The following is a 20,005-nucleotide window of genomic DNA, read 5'->3' as shown; positions in this document are numbered from 1 at the left end:
GCCCTTGGAATAAAGAAGACACGCACGAGAAAGGGCCCACGGGGACGCGCGCCCCGCCCACAGCCGCCCCCGCCGTTCCCCCGCGCCGCCAGGGGGCGCTCGCGCAGACGGCCGCCGGCGCGGGGTGGGGGGGCGCCGCGCGCTCCCCGCGGAGGGGAGGGGCGGGGCGGGGCGGAGGCGAGCGGCCCGCGGCGCGGGGGGAGGCACCGCGCCCGCCCGCGCCGCCTCAGCCGGGCGGTGCCGCCCGCGCCTTCCGGCTCCGTGACCCGGCAGTGCAAGCGGAGGCCATGGCCGCCTGCTGAGGTGCGGAGAGGGGCCGCTCCTCGCTTTGCCTCAGCGCGCCGGGCAGCTCCCTCGCCCCTCAGGGAGCGACGGGACGGGACGGGGCGGGGCGGGCGGCGGCGCGGCTGCTCTCGGCCCCCCTCGGCCCCCCTCGGCCCCCCTCGGCCCCCCTCGGCCCCTCTCTGCCCCCCTCTGCCCCTCTCTGCCCCTCTCTGCCCCTCTCTGCCGGCAGGCCCCGGCTGTTACTTAAACCTCGGATCGAAGCGGTTCCCCGGCTGTGGGGCTGCGGGCCGCCTCTCTGCTCCGCTGGGCTTCTCAGCGAAGGTCTGGCGGAGGGGCGGGCCCGGGCATCGGGAGCTGCTCCCCGGCCGCGAGGAGCTGCAAAATCTTGTCAGTCTTTTCCTAGTTTTCATAGTTATTTTTTACTGGAAGTAGTTTTGTGCTGAACCTGTTTTATGCTCTCTCTCTTCAGGCTGAGGACTGGCTGTTGCTCATGAGCTGCGTGCCGTGGTCTCTAGTATACCCTGACCCTGCCGTTAAGCCCAGTGGCATCTTGTGTCTCGTCAGCTGAAAATGAAGACTGTTTTAATGGTCGCGGAGAAGCCTTCTCTGGCTCAGTCCATCGCCAAGATCCTCTCGAGGGGTAGGAAAGAAAGCATGTTGGTGTAGTCCTTCTGCTTCTTGTTCTGCCAGTGGCGGAGTCGAAGTGCTCTGGAGTGCACAACCCAGCTGAGGAGATACGTGTTAGCTGCCTAGAGACAAACTGTGTGATGCAAAGGTTGCCAGATTTTGCTGTAGATGAAGTGAGGTTGAGAAACACCGTGGTCAGTTACTTGGTTGTCTTGGGGCAGCTGCCACCTGGGAATGGTGGCTTAGGACAGGTTGCACTTCATAAAATAACTGGGTGGCACTTTGCATTCTGTTTATTTTTATGTGCTGATGCCTATTCAATTCATGAATAAAGGAATCTGGTTCTGATATTTTATATAGCTGGAGTGTGTGTTAGTGCATTTGGTTTCTAGAAAGTGCCAATCAGGTAGCAAGTTGCTGTTCTGAAATTTTTGAAGCTGTAGTAAATACTTTATAAATCGTGGAAAACAGAATGAGTTGATTATAACTGTACTGGTCTAGAAAACTAGCTGTATATTCATAAAGATATCTTGGTGTGAGGGAAAGGATGGAGGAGATAATGGATAGTTTCAATTGAAAATAAAATATGCTTTAAAAAAGGTCTAAAGTGATAATTAACCAAAATAAAAACTTGATCAATGAACAGACTTTTGTGATCAGGAAGACCCTAGCTGTAAGGTCTGAGAAAAGGGGGATGTTATTTCACACTAAATAACTGTTATTTCAATAGGGTTTTTTTATCCTGTTGATATTTATGATCTTATTTTCACAGGAAACATGTCATCTCGCAAGGGACTGAATGGTGCATGTTCTGTGCACGAGTACACTGGATCGTTTGTAGGACAGAGTGCCCATTTCAAGATGACATCTGTGTGTGGTCATGTTATGACTTTGGATTTCATAGGTATTTGTTCATAAAATGTTTTAACTGAGATGGCTTGTAAAACCGTCAAGGACTTCTAATAGGAAAATACTCATTGTGGAAATAATTCAGGAAGAATGTTAGAACTAGAGAGGAAAGGAGGATGAAAAGATCGCTTGTGGTCAGCAGTTCTTTATTTTTGTTTCTAGTTCTCTGGCTGACTTCTTGCATGACTTTGGGCATGCCACTTACGTTTTCTGTGCCTGAATTATGTCCCTGGAAAATGAGGGGAGATGAGGCTCAATTTGCTAGCCTGTAAAAGTGTTTTTGTGCTTTGGATGAAAGGTGATTAACCAATGCAGAGTCCAAAGGGATATTCTCTAAAGCACTGTAGTGTATTACTGCAAAACAGAGACATGGTAAGGATAATGCGCAAGGAATCCTGTTGCTAACTTGCTTTGAATTGTGGGACTAGTCATGTGACTGCTGTATTTCCTCTAATGATAATGACCTCACAAGTTTTATGAGGACTAAATTTTGGGTTATTTACACAGTGCTTTGAAGAGGTACAGTTTAATGTAATTGCTAAGCAATATTACTAACAGTTACTTCAGAAAAATGGAAATGAACAAATGCGTTGCTATGAGAAGGTGACACACGATGCTCCATGGCATAACGGCTGAGACATAACTGGCTGTAAGTAATGAACAGTAAAACAGACTGCAGTGTGCACATTATGTGTGCACTGTGAAAATAAAAATAGCTGCCTCCCCTTCACCTGGTTGATTAATTGTGCAAACAGAAGGTGTTTTAATAGCTCATGTTAAAATTTCTGAAAGGTGTGTAGGATTTTTTTTCCTTCGTATGTTTCAAAATGATAGCTGCAATTCACATAATGCTAAGGGGTCCCTTGATATACAGTAAAGCAAGATGTGTTAGGGTAGAAGGCAAATCTTGAAAGCCAAGTGTCTTCCAAAGTAATGTTGTTTGCTGTTGTTTGTTTGTTTGTTTGTTTTTTAATATATATATTTAGAGCTTTACTTAATATACTTCTGCTTTTCAGGAAAATATAACAGCTGGGACAAAGTGGATCCAGCAGAACTTTTTAGCAAAGCTCCCACAGAAAAGAAAGAAGCTAATCCCAAACTGACCATGGTGAAGTTTTTACAGGTATTCTTTCTTATGAGATTTATTTGAGATATATCTTTTTTTTCCTTGGCATTCTTTTTCTTTATTTCACCTGGAGCATATTCTGTCTTCAAGGATTCATTGTTCCTATTCTTCCTTTGTTAGAGGAAGCAATGAGACCTATTTTTGTCCTGTCAAGAAGAATAAGTGAAATTATTCTGTGGTTCTGGAAAGCAATAAAAATTATTAATAAATTTGAAAAAGCAGTGTAGCATTTTGCTATGAATTACCCTTGCTTTAAAAAAAAAAAATTTCTTACAGGTTAGCTAGCTTTGTTTAAGAACCAGAAGTATAACCCTCTCCCAGCTCTTAGAGTGGGTCAGTTATCTTCCACTCTAGTATAAGAAATTGAGTCTGTCTTCACCACAGATAGTTTTCTGTTGGAGGGTAACGCCAGAGCATTCCATGTCCTTCCAAACATTTTTTACATATCCTTCCCCCTAGTAAGGCAGACAGGCCATTTGAATGCACTGTTTCTCACACTGCAGGTTGTTGAATGTTTGATTTAGTGGGTCTATTCACCTGCTTCCCAAAAGTGGGCAGTGTTTGGCAATACGCTGTACAATATGCTAGAGTTCTTCCAGGGTCAAAGAGAAATGAGTGTGTTCCTAAATAAGGATTTTCTTCCCTGCAGGAAACAGCTTTTTGTCAAGGTTAGATCTATTTTATTAATTTTACTGGTTCTTACACTGTCTGAAATCTTTGCCTTGTTGCATTCACTTTTGCCATTGTGAGTTTTTTGACTGTCGATATCGTGCTTCTCAAAATTGGAGGGTTGGATGCATGTTTTGCTTCTAACAGCAAGTGCAAGGCATAGCTTGTAAATGCCTTTAAAATAAGTCTATGTTGGTTATTGTTCACTCTTCACATGTGCCTCTCTGAGAGGAAAGCAGTAGTTTGGTTGCTTTTACAAAATAATACTTTCTGAAAGGCAAGTCTATGTGGTGTAAAACTGATTTCTGTCAGATAAATTTAGACTTCTTGGTATCTTTATAAACTAGGAAAGTGTTTCTTGGTTTTTTTTTTTTTTTTTTTTTAATGATGTGGAAATTGAGGTACAGAAAGGGGAAGGGACTGTGCCCAAGGCTGCACACGCAGACTGTGGCAGTTTCAGGAGAATTCCACTGCTATAGAGCTATGCTGATTTTTTTTTTTTTCAGGTCCTGCAGAAAAGCATCTTGTAGGCAGAGTTCTGGTCCCATGAAGCACAGCTTTCTTCTCTTCTTCAACCGCTGTTTAAGCGCCTGCAGACTTCTTGTCATTTCTGCTATGTTCTTCCAATCATTTTTGCACCAAATAAATTATCTCTAGTACTTTTAAAATAGAAACAAAAAGTACACAGTTAGTGAGGAGGTAGGTGGTTTTTTTGAATTGCTGAATAACTGTGCTAATTTTTCTCGCAGGTGGAGGGAAGAGGCTGTGATTGTATTGTCTTGTGGTTGGATTGTGATAAGGAAGGAGAAAACATCTGTTTTGAAGTAAGATTTCCATTTTCAAGACTTATAATACCTTAATATATTTGTCTGTGACATACAATACTATCAATGTATTGTTTTATGGATATACCGTAAAATTCAAACTAAGTTGAATGATATTTTAAAGGCATGGAGGGCCTTGGTGGAAAAACTCATGTGCTTTTGAACTCTTTAAGATGTCAGTTAAAGAGTATAAATCAATTTCATAGCTGTTTCTCATCTGAGATGAACAATAAGGTCTCTTAAATGTTCAAACATACCAGTGCTTTGAGAATTGGTCTGTATTTCACAGCTGGAGTAGTTATTTTGCTGTCCTTATAAAACTTGGTCTCTATTATCTTTCATTCATTAAGCAATTAGACACTTTTGAGCATAGAGGCTGCTTTTTAGTGTAGGCTTACTGCAGGAATGTGGACTCTGCACATAAAAGGTATAGAACTAAAACTTTGGCGTGCAAAGATTTTTTTTTTTAACATCCTATTCCCAGAAGTCTCCATGAAGAGTATTTTTTGGTTTTTGTTTAAAGAAGCACGTTTTATCAAGTATTTGTTTTAAGTTCTTTAAATACCACTGTATCATAACTGGGCCCTGGCAATACGTAGAATAAACCCAGATAGAAACTGATACATGTTCACCAAAAGGTGCTGCAGCTGCACTGGTGAATTTCTTTGCACTTAGCTAAGAATAGTGCTTCACTTCCGGCAGTTGCTGTTTAATAAATAAATAAATCCTTCAGTTTTGCTAATTCTTAATACACTTCTGAGTGGATAGACAAATACTGCTCTTGCTTATCAGTTAGTGTATTGGCATGACATCTTACTGAATTAAGAAAGTAGTTACATATCAGCAAATATTTTGTGGAGAGTAGGGTTTTTTCTTTAGAAAGAAAAACTGACTTAAGCCCGTACCTTTCAAATACTCTTAAAATATGTTTCTGATCTTCATTAGGTTCTTGATGCTGTTCTTCCTGTAATGAACAAACCTCGTAGCACCGAAAGGACGATTTATAGAGCTAAATTCAGTTCTATTACTGACACAGACATCTGCAATGCCATGAATCACTTAGGAGAACCCAATCGCAATGAAGCTCTTTCAGTGGATGCCCGCCAGGAGCTGGATCTTAGAATTGGCTGTGCGTTTACAAGGTGACAGCATAGATTACAGATAGTTCTATGAAAGGTTCAGGAATACTGCTTCATCCACAAAATATGTCTCGGAACTCTAGTGGCTAATTCTGCTCAGCACCAAACTGAACAATTTTATGTACAGACAAATAAAAAGAAATAAAAAATTGTGTTATGGCTTTGAGCTAGGTAAAGTACTATCAGCAACTATGGTATGATCTTATTTTATGATGTTCTCCCACATTTCTTTGGGAATAAACAGGATTCAGTGAGGCAAAGTAATTATGACTTAATTAGCTGTAAGAGATGATATATCTCAGAATGCTTTTTTCCTAATGCCTGAGTGATTTAATAGATTACTCATATTTGTGTGTATAAGTTAATGTAAACTTTTGTTTTTCATGGGAATGAGGATATTAATGTACTTGTTCCTGTTTTGGTTTTTTTTTCCCCCCTCTCTTAGGTTTCAGACTAAGTATTTTCAGGGGAAATACGGGAATTTAGACAGCTCCCTCATCTCCTTTGGTCCGTGTCAGACCCCAACACTTGGATTCTGTGTTGAAAGGCATGACAAAATCCAGTCATTTAAGCCTGAGACTTACTGGGTGTTGCAAGCTAAAGTAAGTTTTACAATACTTGTTTGTATATGAGGAACATATATTTTTACCAAAGAAATGCATTTATATTTTCATTTTGTTCATTCATAAATTTGTAGCTGCTGACGAGCATTCACAATGCCTACAATTTACTCATCTGTTCTCATTCAGTTCACATGTGTGTCACCACTCTCTCAAGAACAGATTCTGGGATGTCAGTTTTGTGTTAAAGTGGTTATTGTCTGCTGCTTATAAGAATTCTTTAGTGCTAACCATCTAAGCTTAGACTCGGCCAAAAAGACTACTTAAAATGGTTTTCTTTTGTTCCCTGGGGTCCTTGGACTGACTATGTTGTTAATTTGAATCCAGGAATTAATTAGGCTGCCAACAAACATTGGCATTGCTCAGTATTGGAATTTTAAAGCAAATAAAATGCTCATTGTGTTAATTGGCAATTGAATCCTCTGAATACTTTGGCAGCTTATAGCAGTTTTATAGCCTCGCTGCTGTCCAAGCTCTGAGAGCAAACCAACATGGTTTTACTGCTTGTGATCACAAGGATTTTTTAAACAAATAAGGGATAGATGGTAAAAAGTTGCCACTTTTAGATTTTAAAATAAAAAAAAATGAAATCTGGTTTCTATTGTCATCTCTTTTCTGATGTGTCTCGTGTCATGCTAGAAATAGTTGGTGCCTGTTTTCAGAGAGTTTTGTGCTCTCTCATATTGGTTGCTTCACATTTATTTTTGTACACGGGACTTGAAACATGACCTAGTTACAATTTAATACAAATGATTGATTTTGCTAAATCAAAATGGTAAACTTTGAATTTCTGCCCATTTCAGCCTTTACTGTTCCCAACACTAAAAATAAGAAAAGTATTTCAGTTAACTGCAGGAATAATTCCAGTCATTCCCCCTGAGCCCAGAACTCAAAGTACTCCTTCTTTCTCAAAAGCCCCTGTGAAAAAGAATGCAACTGCATGTTTGGGGCACTTGTGTCCTAGTACAGGTATTAACAGTATTTGCTTATTGCATTATTGTTGGAAATGTGCATTCTCACACTTCTAGTAATAGAGTTGGTGGGAATTAATTTTTTTTTTCCCCGGTCCAATAGGTGAACCCTGAAAAAGAAAGTTCTCTCACTTTGGATTGGGATAGAGTGAGGGTGTTTGATCGTGAAATTGCTCAAATGTTCCTGAATATAACAAAGATGGCAAAAGAAGCAAAGGTAATAATACTTACTAAGTATCAGTAGAGCCATGTTTCATATGAGAATTAAGGGCAAGAGATTTTTTTTATTGTAGTTCATATTATGCTAGTGTGGTCATCTCGGCAGAAACCGCTTCTTAATACTGACTTTGGAAATGATCATCACTCGTGATAGGAAGTCTTCATTACTAAACCTGCTAAGAAATACTGTTCAGATCTCTCCAAGCAGACCTCTTATTTCCCATGAGACATTGTATAAATCAGAATTTAATTACTTATATGGCAATATTCCTGCATTTAAATTTTTAATCATGTGTATGGTACAGTCTTTATAGCCAATTAACTTCTAATTCTGCTCAGTTCAATACTTGTTTGACGGTATGTTTGAATTTAAATGCTTATAGCCATCAAGGTTCAAAGACTGCATGAAGCTTTTAAAAATCAGGATCTTTATAGTTAGGACCATTACTTGGAATAAGCACTAAATCCTTGTAGCACTGAAAGTACGTGCTGCTGAGGTAAATGGGAAGTAAAGATAGCAATAAGCTACCTTGCTGCGCTCACAGTTACAGGCCTTAGGACTGTAACTTTAGAATTTGGTAAAATTATCTCCAGCCAGATTTCCTAAAGTAAAAATATATTAGTGGTTACTGTTTTAAGAAAACAAAACAGATATGACAAGAATAGATAATGGTAGGTATGCCACATGTTTATAGATGTGATTGAAATTACACATTTACCAGTTACCAAACTTCAAAACTTTTACTGGGAAAATGCTATTTTCTAGGTAGAATCTGTGAGTAAAAAAGAGAAGGTGAAGCAGAGACCACTGGCTCTGAACACGGTAGAAATGCTACGAGTGGCCAGTGCTGCTTTAGGTATGTGTAAAAAGTTCAGATTTTCATACTGTTTTAAAGCAAAATATTTTGGCTTCTCAGACGAAATAATCAAGGACATATCAAATATAGATTGATACCATCCTCTCCCTATAATACATCATTTTGGGGGAAGGATCAAGTTTAGAAAGCTTGTCAAAAGTAAAATGTTGGGTAAGATAAAGGTGACGAAAGTCTTACGGAAAGGACAAACCATGATTTATTTAAATGCTTTGATAAGGTATACTTTCAGATGCAGCAAACAAATCATAATCACAGTGATGTGTAGATGATTTTTGTTTTCTCCTATCCCATCTTAGGAATGGGTCCACAACATGCCATGCAAATAGCAGAGCGTCTTTATACTCAGGGTTATATTAGCTACCCTCGAACAGAAACTACCCATTATCCAGAAAACTTTGACTTGAAAGGATGTTTGAGGCAACAAGCCAATAATCCTTACTGGGCAGAAACTGTGAGTATATGAAGCAAAACCTGTACTAACAGATCATTCTCTAGTCTGTGTTTTAGAATGTATCTTACTTGGCCTATAGGTCTTCAGAAACAATAAATACCTGTAATTGCTTTTATTTATGGATGTTGTATTCTCATGGATTTGATCTGAAAAGTTTCTTAACCTGCTAAGAGAGACCTGTTACCCACTTCAGCCAGCCTGTTTTCTCTCTCTTCCTTCACCCAGGTAAAAGCATTGCTATCAGAAGGCATTAATCGTCCAAGGAAAGGCCATGATGCGGGAGACCATCCTCCCATCACTCCAATGAGAGCTGCAACAGAAGCAGAATTAGGTATAGGCAGATTCAGTAGTGTTGGAACACTATGTGAGGAAATTAGTTCCTTGGGGTATAGGAGCCAGTTTGAAAATCCCTGAGTTTCAACAGAAAATACAATTATTTGAATAGTAGGAAGTGAAGAGAGAGCAATCTTTATCCTAACTTAAACTTCTGGTGACAGTGAAGTTCAGAACTGGTCTGCTATTCAGTAATTGATCCTAGGGACCATAGTACTGCTAAGGAAAAGGAATAGCCAACTTAAGAACTTAATGCCTACTTTCACTAGGAGAAATTTGCCGCAGAATAGTAGCTTCCAAGTATTGCAATTTTATTGTATTTTTGTGCTTGAAAGTCAAACTTCAACTGCATTTTAATTTAGTCTCTATGGTTTGTCGGGTTTATATAAAAATGTAATGTTTGACTTTCTGTACACTGTGATCCCTCAAAAAAGGATTTTAAGGTTGTAAGAAAGTGTAGTGAATGTATTGTATTGTTTATTAGGAATAGCTAAAGATTGTTGTAGGAAACTGATAACTTCTGTTTTTCATGAATCAGTAAAATAATCTCTGATAGAAAAACAAATGCTTTAAAATTTTGACTAATTGTATGGGATACTGAATGGCTGTGTAAGATTTTTTTTCTTTATGTACACAGCAAGATGAAATATGCAAAGCACAGGACTACGAATTAGAAGCTGTTCATGGCGGTGTAACCTTTTGACTATTAGATTTCCTATCTGTAGATTGTGAATATGGAAACTTTGCTTTGAAATTTAACCTATATTAGTGTTAATAGGTAGTATTTTTAGAGTGATCTGTTGCAGGACTTCAAGCTGACCAGTGTGGCAGTTGCCACTAGAATCCCATTTTAGGTTTTAGATTAGGGTGTGGTCTCCAGTGGCACTAAGCAGTAGATCATTTTATTTTTGTTCATATGTCTCTCTTCTTTGTTTTGTTTTTAAGCAAAGAAGAAAAGTCTTTTCTACTTTATCGTCTCATTCAAACACATTGCAAAACTGGGAGATGGGCTGGTGAAATTGCCAGTCCTTCTCCAAGAGCATCTGCATGCAGCTCATGTCTGTATGACATGACGATTCTATAGGCAGGAAATTTTTAAGGGGAAACTGGATGGACTTTTGAATGTTATTTTCTTTTAGGTACCAGTTCTTCCTGTGATACCTGTGGAAATCTGGTACCTTTTAGTGCAGGTTTTACGTACAGCTGCAGGACTTGAGTTTTGTGGGTAAGATGTTGTTTATCCTCAGGTGGAGATGGATGGCGACTATATGAGTATATAACTAGGCATTTCATTGCCACTGTCAGCGCTGATTGCAAGTACCTACAAACCACCATTTCTTTCAGTATTGGCCCTGAATGTTTTACGTGTATCGGAAAAGTGGTAACTTCGCCAGGTAAGACAAATCAGGGAGTAAGTAGTTAGCTACAGATTTTTTTTTTTTCTTCCCCACTAATACATTGAATGCATATAAAAGTGAAGCTTTGGGGGCAAGTACAATTTTGAAGACATTTTTTGAGCTATCAAGACCAGAGACCAAATCTTTGTCTTCATTTCCATACTTCAATTACAATAGAAAAAGTCTTATTTTTCATGTAGTAGTCTCAAAGATTTAATGCCACATTTGCCCATGTGAAGACCAGTCTTTTTATAGACAGCAAACGCCTTTTGAGGGTTAAATTACACAAAGGCAAACTTTTTTTTCTTGGGCCCCTGTAAAATGAATGTAGCACCACCACTGAGATTTTTATGGTGAGCTGGCCCAATAGTCCTTATTACATTAATATGACTTACTATTTGTATTTCTTTTTTTTTAAGAAACTCTTCCTATCCATTCTGGCACTGTGCTTTCATTCAAGGAAAGCATTTACTTTTTTTCATACATCAACTTGACTCAAGTCACATGCAAAATAGATTTGACGCAATGTAGCAGCAGATACCATCTTGTGATACTGTATTGCCTTAGATATTTTCTGCATGGTATGGCAGACAGCCTCTTAACTTTGATCTGTATAATGTGGCCCATGTTAAAATTAGAAATATATACCTTGGCCTTTTGAAAGCTGTGAAGATAAGCTCTCATTATTTTTGTTTGTTTGTTTCCTTACCTCCAGGGTTCACAGAAATTATGCCGTGGCACAGCATCCCATTAGAAGAGAGCCTTCCCCACTGTGAGAAAGGAGATCTTTTTCCAATTGGTGAAATAAAATTGCTGGAAAAGCAGACCAGTCCTCCTGATTATCTGACAGAAGCAGAACTTATCACTCTGATGGAAAAGCATGGCATTGGTAGGAACTTGCTTAACTTACATTATCCTGTAATACATCCACCAAGAGTGCAAAGAGTCTGAATTGCTCCTCTGAACTATCTCTGTCGGTAATGACCTTTCAGTATTCATTTGAATAGGTACAGTAACAATCTCTTTTTTCCCTTCAAGCCACAATGCCTGTAGCACCTCTTAGCAGATTGTAGATTGTCTCTTCCTCCACGTTCCTTTCCCTTTCTTATCCTTATGCCTAGTTTCTGGCCAAAGCAGTACCCTTTCATAATACATCCTTGTCGCTTCTCTGTCAGAAAGAGCTGATGTTGTGTGGAAGAATGCACCTCCCCATTCTTAGGAATTATTTCCTTTGGAGCTTGCTTCAGCTTTGCTGGCTCCAGTAGTCCTTATATATCTTATTACTCAATTTACCACAATACTACTTGTTTTTTTTAATCTGACTTGTTTCCTTTGATGCATTTTCATAAATTTGTCCAGTCAAAGCAAACATAGTCTCTTACTCCACTGTGTTTTTCCAGAATAAGTGATTGTGAGAATAGGTGTCTTCCCAATAGTAATTCCTTGGAATAGGTGAAAGAATTAAGGTTAAAACATAATGTTTCAGACTTCTCAGAAGTGCAAAGGACATAAGAGTTACTAGAGAGAGAAGTTATCCACTGGAAGTTGGATAACAGTAAAAAGGTATCTGAATTTTAAGCAGTCTCAGGAGCGCTATAATTTGACATAAAACCAGAGAAGTCAGAAATGAGTAATTCGAAGAAAACTTTGTTTTGTTCTGGATGGATATATTGTTTTCCTTTGTGTGGCAGGAACTGATGCAAGTATTCCAGTCCACATTAACAACATTTGCCAGCGAAACTATGTCACAGTGGAGAGTGGTCGGAGACTAAAGCCTACAAACCTTGGCATTGTTCTGGTTCATGGTTATTACAAAATAGGTCAGTTCAATGCTCTTCCCTTTCCATCCTCTTACCTTCTTTTTCCTTCAGTATGTCAAGAGCTGTTGTCACTGTATAAGTAGCATTTCTGTCTGAAATAATGCATCTAGGAAAGTATTACTAATTCCAAAGACTATGATAATTAAAACTGATGCCAGTTTACTTATGGACAGTTTCCTACGCCCATTTTTTGATCTTTCATTGCTGCTTCTCTGTTGCTGTTGTCTCTGGTTTTCTGTTAGATGCAGAACTGGTTCTTCCTACGATCCGCAGTGCTGTAGAGAAGCAACTCAACTTAATAGCTCTGGGTAAAGCAAATTATCATCAGGTCCTGGAGCACACCCTTGATATTTTCAAAAGGAAATTTCACTATTTTGTGGATTCTATTGCAGGTAAAATGCTTTACATGTGGAGTTCCCTACAATTACTTAATTGTTGCAAAGATGCTACTAGAAAATACTTATATATTAGGTTCCTTTCAGAGGTTTAAGCTTACTGCAAAGTTGTGTTCCAGGACTGGAAGTTGCCAGTCAAATTAAGTTGCTTTCCAAAAGCAAACGGGCTGAGTCAGGGCTCCAAAACTCTACTTCAGATTTATTTTGTGACTGTGTAGTGGGGAGTTTTCAGAAACTTCAGACTAGCTGAAGTACTTACCCTTGTGTGTTTGTGCATGCTCACTGCAAAATGCTGTGTATTTAAAGAGTCTTCCTGAACAAGGAAGAGCATTGTGAGTAAAATATTTTCATTCCCTGCTGAGGTTAAACCACGACAGTCCTTCACAGGTCCTGTAGATGATTTTGTGCAAGATTTCCTCTTAAGAACTAGAATTCTAACATAAATGTGATTATCTCTTTCGCAGGTATGGATGAGCTGATGGAGGTGTCTTTTTCACCCTTAGCTGCCACGGGTAAACCTCTTTCCCGCTGTGGTAAATGCCATCGTTTCATGAAGTACATTCAGGTAAGTTCACCTCATGCTTGGAATTTCAATTTCACTTGCTGGGGAGCATTGAGTAGAAACCCCTTTTCCATTATTGAATTTGGATTCAAATGTGGTTGTCAGGAGTGCATTTCTAAACCAAAAAGCCTGATGGAGTTTTTCCATGGGGAACAAACTAGAGAGCAGCCCTAGTTGGATTTACTGCAAGTTTTGAGCTCTGTTGACACTACAGTTGTTCAGGAGATTTGTATTCTACTTCCAGGCCAAACCAAGTCGTCTGCATTGCTCTCACTGTGATGACACCTACAGTCTCCCACAGAATGGTACCATTAAACTCTACAAAGAGTTGCGTTGCCCCCTAGATGACTTTGAGCTGGTGCTGTGGTCGTCTGGATCCAGAGGAAAGAGCTACCCACTCTGTCCATACTGTTACAACCATCCTCCCTTCAGGGACATGAAAAAAGGTAGGAATTCTGGAAACATGCAGGGATAACCTTCACTTGAAATAGATTAGGTGCAGTGTATACAGTGTGCTTTTTAGTAGTTTTTAATCAGTGGTGCTTGATATAAAGTGCTGTTCAAATGAAATTACAGATACCTAAAATTCACGCTAAACTCGCTGACCAAAATGTATTCGTTAACTCATTTCTGAATACTTTTTTTCTTTATAAAAGAAGAAAGAAATTAATTTATGTGCATGCACAGTAGGTGACCTTCATAACGCTCAGTATGCAGTGAAAGACACTGAGATTCTGACACCTTGCAAATTGGAGTATGCTTGGTATGGATAGGACTATAAATTAAGACCAGGTCTTGAGAGTGTTTTGATACTGAGATAGATGATGTGTCAAAAGCTGTTGAAGGATATAAGAAGGGGTAAAAGTTGCAGTTAGTTTGGTAACTGTGAGACCAAAACTTAATTAAAGTAGTGCTTTGAAGCTCTTGAGTATCAGGAGCTTTTTGGCATCTTTTTATTACCATCTTTTAATTAAAAATGTCTTGTACTAACAGTGTATAGTGCAAGTATAAAATAGCAGTTAGTTAGGAGCCATACCTTTAATTGAAAACATAATTAGTTTTCATCACTAATGTGTCCAAACTGCCTGTACTGTACACTGGCAGTATCTGGCAATTCTGAAAGCCATTACAGAAAAATCTTTGAGCAAGGGATTATTCTGAATCTGTGAAAAGGCAAGTTGCCATCTGGGGAGTGGTTCCATTCTTTAGTGATTTAGAAAACGTATAATATACTAAGCTGTCTTTGACATCTGTATCTCACTTCCTCCAAACTGGGTAGTGTGGGTAGTGATATAAAGGGTTCCTTGTGGTATGGTTTTACTCTTCTTCCACCAGGAATGGGCTGTAACGAATGCACCCACCCCACGTGCCAGCATTCTCTTAGCATGCTTGGAATTGGGCAGTGCGTTGAATGTGAGAATGGGGTTCTGGTGCTAGACTCGACGTCAGGTCCCAAGTGGAAGATGGCATGCAACAAATGCAATGTGATTGTGCACTTCTTTGAGAATGCCCACAAAGTCCGAGTGTCACCGGAGACCTGCGACTTGTGTGATGCAGCCCTTGTGGACGTAGATTTTAACAAAGCTAAATCTCCTCTACCTGGTGATGAGACCCAGCATTCAGGCTGCATATTCTGTGATCCTGTGTTTCAAGATCTGGTGGAGCTGAAACATGCAGCCATGAGGCACCCCATGCACCGTGGGGGACAAGGAAAAAGGCAAGGTCGAGGAAGAGGTAAAGGCCGGAGGCCTGGAGGAAGACTCAATCCAAAGAAACCCAAGGACAAAATGGCAGCTCTGGCTGCTTACTTTGTATAATGGCCACACAACAGAAGAATAAACTTCTTATAAAAATTTGTTTCCCTTTAAGTTCATTTTTAAGTATTTTTAATCTTCACTGCTTTCCTGTCCTTAGAAAAGTTAAACACCTTAGATTGTTGTACACCTTCATTTAATCACAAAACCAATTCTTCTGGATGATCAGTTAGTAACTGAGTAAGCCTTTAAGCTTTTAATTGGAATTCATTGGTCCAAGTAGAGCTTACAAACAGTACGGACACTCAAGAAGTCTACCTAGACTGTTACCTGTGGCTGATAGAAAGGAAATGAAATTTCCCTCTTCCGTCATTTCTGGGGCCTTTGTCAGCAATACAAGTGCCAGGAATGTAAGAGCTGATTAAGATCAGTGTTATGCTGCTGTAGTCAGCATAACATGTCTCAACTGTTAAATCCAGTTGGCGACCGGTCACGAGCGGTGTTCCCCAGGGCTCAGTTTTGGGACCGGTCTTGTTCAATATCTTTATCGATGATCTAGATGAGGGGATCGAGTGCACCCTCAGTAAGTTTGCAGACGACACCAAGTTGGGCGGGAGCGTTGATCTGCTCAAGGGCAGGAAGGCTCTGCAGAGGGACCTGGACAGGCTGGATCGATGGGCCCAGGCCAACTGTATGAGGTTCAACAAGGCCAAGTGCCGGGTCCTGCACTTCGGCCACAACAACCCCATGCAGCGCTACAGGCTTGGGGAAGAGTGGCTGGAAAGCTGCCTGGCGGAAAAGGACCTGGGGGTGTTGGTCGACAGCCGGCTGAACATGAGCCAGCAGTGTGCCCAGGTGGCCAAGAAGGCCAATGGCATCCTGGCCTATACCAGAAACAGTGTGGCCAGCAGGAGTAGGGAAGTGATTGCCCCCCTGTACTCGGCACTGGTGAGGCCGCACCTCGAATACTGTGTTCAGTTTTGGGCCCCTCACTACAAGAAGGACGTGGAGGTGTTAGAGCGTGTCCAGAGAAGGGCAACGAGGCTGGTGAGGGGTCTGGAGAACAAGTCTTATGAGGAGCGGCTGAGGGAACTGGGGTTGTTTAGCCTGGAGAAAAGGAGGCTGAGGGGAGACCTCGTCGCTCTCTACAACCACCTGAAAGGAGGTTGTAGCGAGGTGGGGGTCGGTCTCTTCTCCCAAGTAACAAGCGATAGGACGAGAGGAAATGGCCTCAAGTTGTGCCAGGGGAGGTTTAGATTGGACATGAGGAAAAATTTCTTTACTGAAAGAGTGGTTAAACATTGGACCAGGCTGCCCAGGGAAGTGGTTGAGTCACCATCCCTGGAAGTATTTAAAAGACATGTAGATGAGGCTCTTAAGGACGTGGTTTAGTGGGCATGGTGGTGTTGGGTTGATGGTTGGACTCGATGATCTTAGAGGTCTTTTCCAACCTTAATGATTCTATGATTCTATGATAGTCTTTAGGTGTGGAATGAGACTTGTTTCATCTGACTTTGAATCTTCAAAAATAATAAATGATTAGTAGCTGTCAGATTTTTAAATCACATCTGCAATAGCAAGAGCTCTACTTCAAGTCTGTCACGCTGCTGCATAAGAGAATAATGCCAAGAGACATAAAAAAAGGAAATTATAAATGTGAAGGGGTATATCTGCATTGAGCAGTGATTCCCAAATTATGGTCTGTGAGCCAAGTCAGTATCTTTTGGCCAGTGGGCACCAGTTAAATGAGACCTCCTCCTGCTGCTGGAGGTCAGACAGAGTACCTATGCTCTTCTTTTCCTCTGTGTTCACACAGCTGATGATACCTGATAAAATACAGTTTGTACTGTCTGTACCCCAAATTGTCATTTCAGTGTTGGTTAGTTTTGTTGTCAAAAGGAGGGAGTCCTCATGTTTTTATATGGAGCTGTATCTAACCACTGTGGCACTGGGTGCCACATTACAAAATCTAATTGTACAAATATATAATACTCTTTCCTTTCCTTCCATGTGCGCATAGCTGATAATACCTGGTCATCTGATCAAGTACAGTTTGTATCATCTATACCCCAAAACAGTTTCAGCACTAGTTGTGGTTGGATGGGAGGATGCCATCGCAGTTTTACATGGTGCAAAGGCTGCTGTATTTGAACACAGACTATGCAGAGAGCAACTTGACGTGATTCACTGGCAACAGAAAGGAAAAACAAGTCCCTACAAAAGGTAACGTACAACTCTGTTGTTTTAATTGACACAGTGTGTGCATTTACTGAACAAGAGAACACAAACAAAAAGCCACAGCCCCGAGCCTGTTCCTCTGAGCGAATGTTTATACAGTTACAGCTCAAACATGGACTATGTTTTAATAGTATTGCTTAAAAGACCCAGCCATAGATAGAAGTTTCTTTTTGTAGTTCCTGTTTGTTTGGTTTTTTTCTAAATATTAAATGTTCTTTCTGGTTAAAAACAAACTGTCTTTGCATCTCCCTTAGCCTGGAGTGAGTAGCTTCTTTTCATGTTTTAAAGATCATTTTGCTGTAATGTCTCAGGGACATAGATCTTAGCGTAAACTATAACAGCTTTCAGGGTGCATGTATTGATTCACCTGTTCCAAGTCCTCTCTTACCTCTGTAGCCTGCTTTGGTACACTAGGATATGGTTCTGAAAATACCTGTGTTGCTGCTGTGTATGGCACTGGCTGTTGGCTGGGCTTTCTGTGATACTTGGAGACGGTGGCCCTGGAAGTGTGGGAAACCTGTCATTAGTCATTCTTCGTGGCTTTTGATCTGCGTGAGAACATTTTCCTCTTTCTCCAAGCATGGCTTTTATTTTGGCCATTTGCAGACAAACTTTTGCTTGTAAAATCTCTTTGCTGTATTAGCCCCAGTGGAAATAAAGTGCTGGGATCTTTCTCTCAAGCGCTTAGAATGAGCCGTTTACGTGTTCTGGCGGATTTCAGTGGCTCCCTTGTAACTACCACAAATGGCAAAGTTCTTTCTGATACAGATGTATTAGTAACTGCGAACAGTCATTCAGAACCGTCGGTGCCTATGGCTGAGGAAGGAAGGCATTGGTTTTGCCCTGCACCAGCTGCCACAGAAGCTTGTTCTCCCTCTGCAGCTGGGCAGCACAGGGTGGCCATGGCCTGGGAAAAGGCTGCGTGGTGCAGTGGGCTCTCGGTGCTGTGGCCTGGCACATAGGCTGGTGGTGGCAATTGTCTCCAGAGTGGAGTGGAAAGAATGCAGAGGTGATGGGCACTTTCAGTTTCTACTTAAAATTTAGAGGCATATTCCTGGGATTGCTTTGAAAGGTACAAGAGAGCAAGAAACTTCTTAAAATTATGAAGTCCCTGGAGATGTGTCTCTAACGTTAAGGTGAGCACTAGATGTCTTGTGTCTATGGTTCTTACTGGAAAAAAGAAAGGAATTATGGCTTATGAAATAAATCTCTTTTGCTTTCAGTTTATATTCCATGGGAAAAGCTCCGGGGAAAGCTTTTATTATTTAGGAAGTTTTCTTTGAAATAGCATCATTCACTCAAGAGAGGAGATTTGGCTCCCATAGCTGATGAAGGAATACAAATTAATTGATCTATATGATATGGCTGCATGCTTGTCCCTGCTGAGATGGCACTAGCGTGCCTTAGGAAGCTTGCTTTTGTCAGCCTGGGGAGAGGGAAGTAGCAGTTGGTCTCCCTAGAAAGTTGGTGCCAAAAGACAGACAGACAATGCAGTGCTCAGGATTAAGAAGAGTATTAAAATACAGATTTTTTGATCTGATAATTATTTTTCTGTGGAAGGAAAAGAAGGATTAGATCTCTGATAGGAGCAGGGAAAGAATACAGTACAGACAAAAAACATCTGTCTGAAAGTGATCAGTAGCCGTTTTAGGGCTAGTAATACTGAAGGGGCGATTTCATTCTGTATCTAGGGTTGCTCTCTCCTAAATCATTCAACTGTTTTAAAACAATTTTTGTTCTTGGAACTGCCAGTAGGGAGTGATCATAGCAGGGATGTTGCAGGATACAGGCCACTATAATTTAGCGTGGGAATACAAAGGGAAGAGGTGGGATAAGAATCTCCTTAACTTTAATGGCTTAGAAATCTCTAAAAACCTCAGCAGTCTGTTACTGAACACAGTTAACTTTGTGCCCAATGCTTCAATCTGTCGTGAATCCTAAATTTGTACTAGGTTCAGCAGGAGTTCAGAGCACTCAGATCCTTCACAAAATTGAGCATCCAACCACTGAATTAAAAGCCTACTTGAAAAAGTGTAATAGTGGCCCTCTCTTTTTCATAGATAATTTATTTTTATGGGATCCTCTGTGAAGTATCCCAGTATAAAAAATAAGCAAGTCTTGAAAGCATTAACTGCGCTTCTCCTTTCTTTTTCAGAGAGCTCTTGCGATTTAAAAAAGCGTGAAGTATATTGTGTTTGCTACCTTGTTCAGTAGAATGGGGACAGAACATGAGCTAACGCTCTGAAATAGAGATGTCTGAGAAAGAGAAAACAAGAAATCAAGGTACTGCAAATGCTTGCAGCAATATTATTTCACTGAACATGTACTAGTGCGTCTGGGTAATGTGTTCTCCTGGCTTTGCAGCATCTGATAATTTATTCCTTCCTCCTCTAAAAATGTTCTATTATATCCAGTTACCCCTGGAAGATACTATAATGTAAGGACAGAATACTTATCACTCTCTTAATACCTGAAGTAAAAAGGTATTTCTAGTTGCGCGTGGGGGAAACTGCTGCTGTTTGGAAGAAAAGACATGTCACCTGTTCACGTCTAGATGTTTGAATGTTGACCAGGAGATGGGGAATACAAATAGCATTAAAGACATTGTCATTGGGGGGGAAAGAGTTTTGAGGTTTGGGTTGGGGTTTTTTTTCCCCCCCAAACTGAATATTCAGGTTAATGTCTTGATAAAACTATTTGTTTAATACTTCCCAAATGAAAGGCTCGTGTTTTATGGTATTAAAAATCAGAAAGCCAGTAGACAAAGTAATAAACTAGGGTCCTGTTT

General features: G+C 40.4%; 1 protein-coding gene across 2 annotated transcripts; it reads left to right on the top strand.

Moving 5' to 3' along the window:
• Positions 1-279: 279 nt before the first annotated feature.
• TOP3B (DNA topoisomerase III beta) lies at positions 280-15,086 on the top strand. Of its 2 annotated transcripts, none has more exons than XM_076352889.1 (18): positions 280-303; positions 755-925; positions 1,685-1,816; positions 2,838-2,944; positions 4,366-4,440; positions 5,386-5,582; positions 6,025-6,181; positions 7,274-7,387; positions 8,156-8,246; positions 8,564-8,718; positions 8,944-9,049; positions 10,299-10,445; positions 11,164-11,337; positions 12,140-12,268; positions 12,511-12,660; positions 13,128-13,228; positions 13,470-13,671; positions 14,561-15,086. In XM_076352889.1, the coding sequence occupies exons 2-18, from the start codon at positions 856-858 to the stop codon at positions 15,040-15,042; spliced, it is 2,589 nt and encodes an 862-aa protein (XP_076209004.1). In that variant the 5' UTR covers positions 280-303; positions 755-855; the 3' UTR covers positions 15,043-15,086. The 2 variants fall into 2 exon arrangements, with proteins under 2 accessions (XP_076209004.1, XP_076209003.1); XM_076352888.1 differs by lacking the exon at positions 280-303 and adding an exon at positions 527-672.
• The last annotated feature ends 4,919 nt before the right edge of the window (positions 15,087-20,005 follow it).

Source organism: Aptenodytes patagonicus, chromosome 15 (assembly GCF_965638725.1).
Source record: "Aptenodytes patagonicus chromosome 15, bAptPat1.pri.cur, whole genome shotgun sequence".
In the NCBI taxonomy this organism is placed as follows: Eukaryota; Metazoa; Chordata; class Aves; order Sphenisciformes; family Spheniscidae; genus Aptenodytes; species Aptenodytes patagonicus.
Note: the sequence above shows the minus strand (reverse complement) of the source record. Positions and strands in the feature narration are given on the sequence as shown.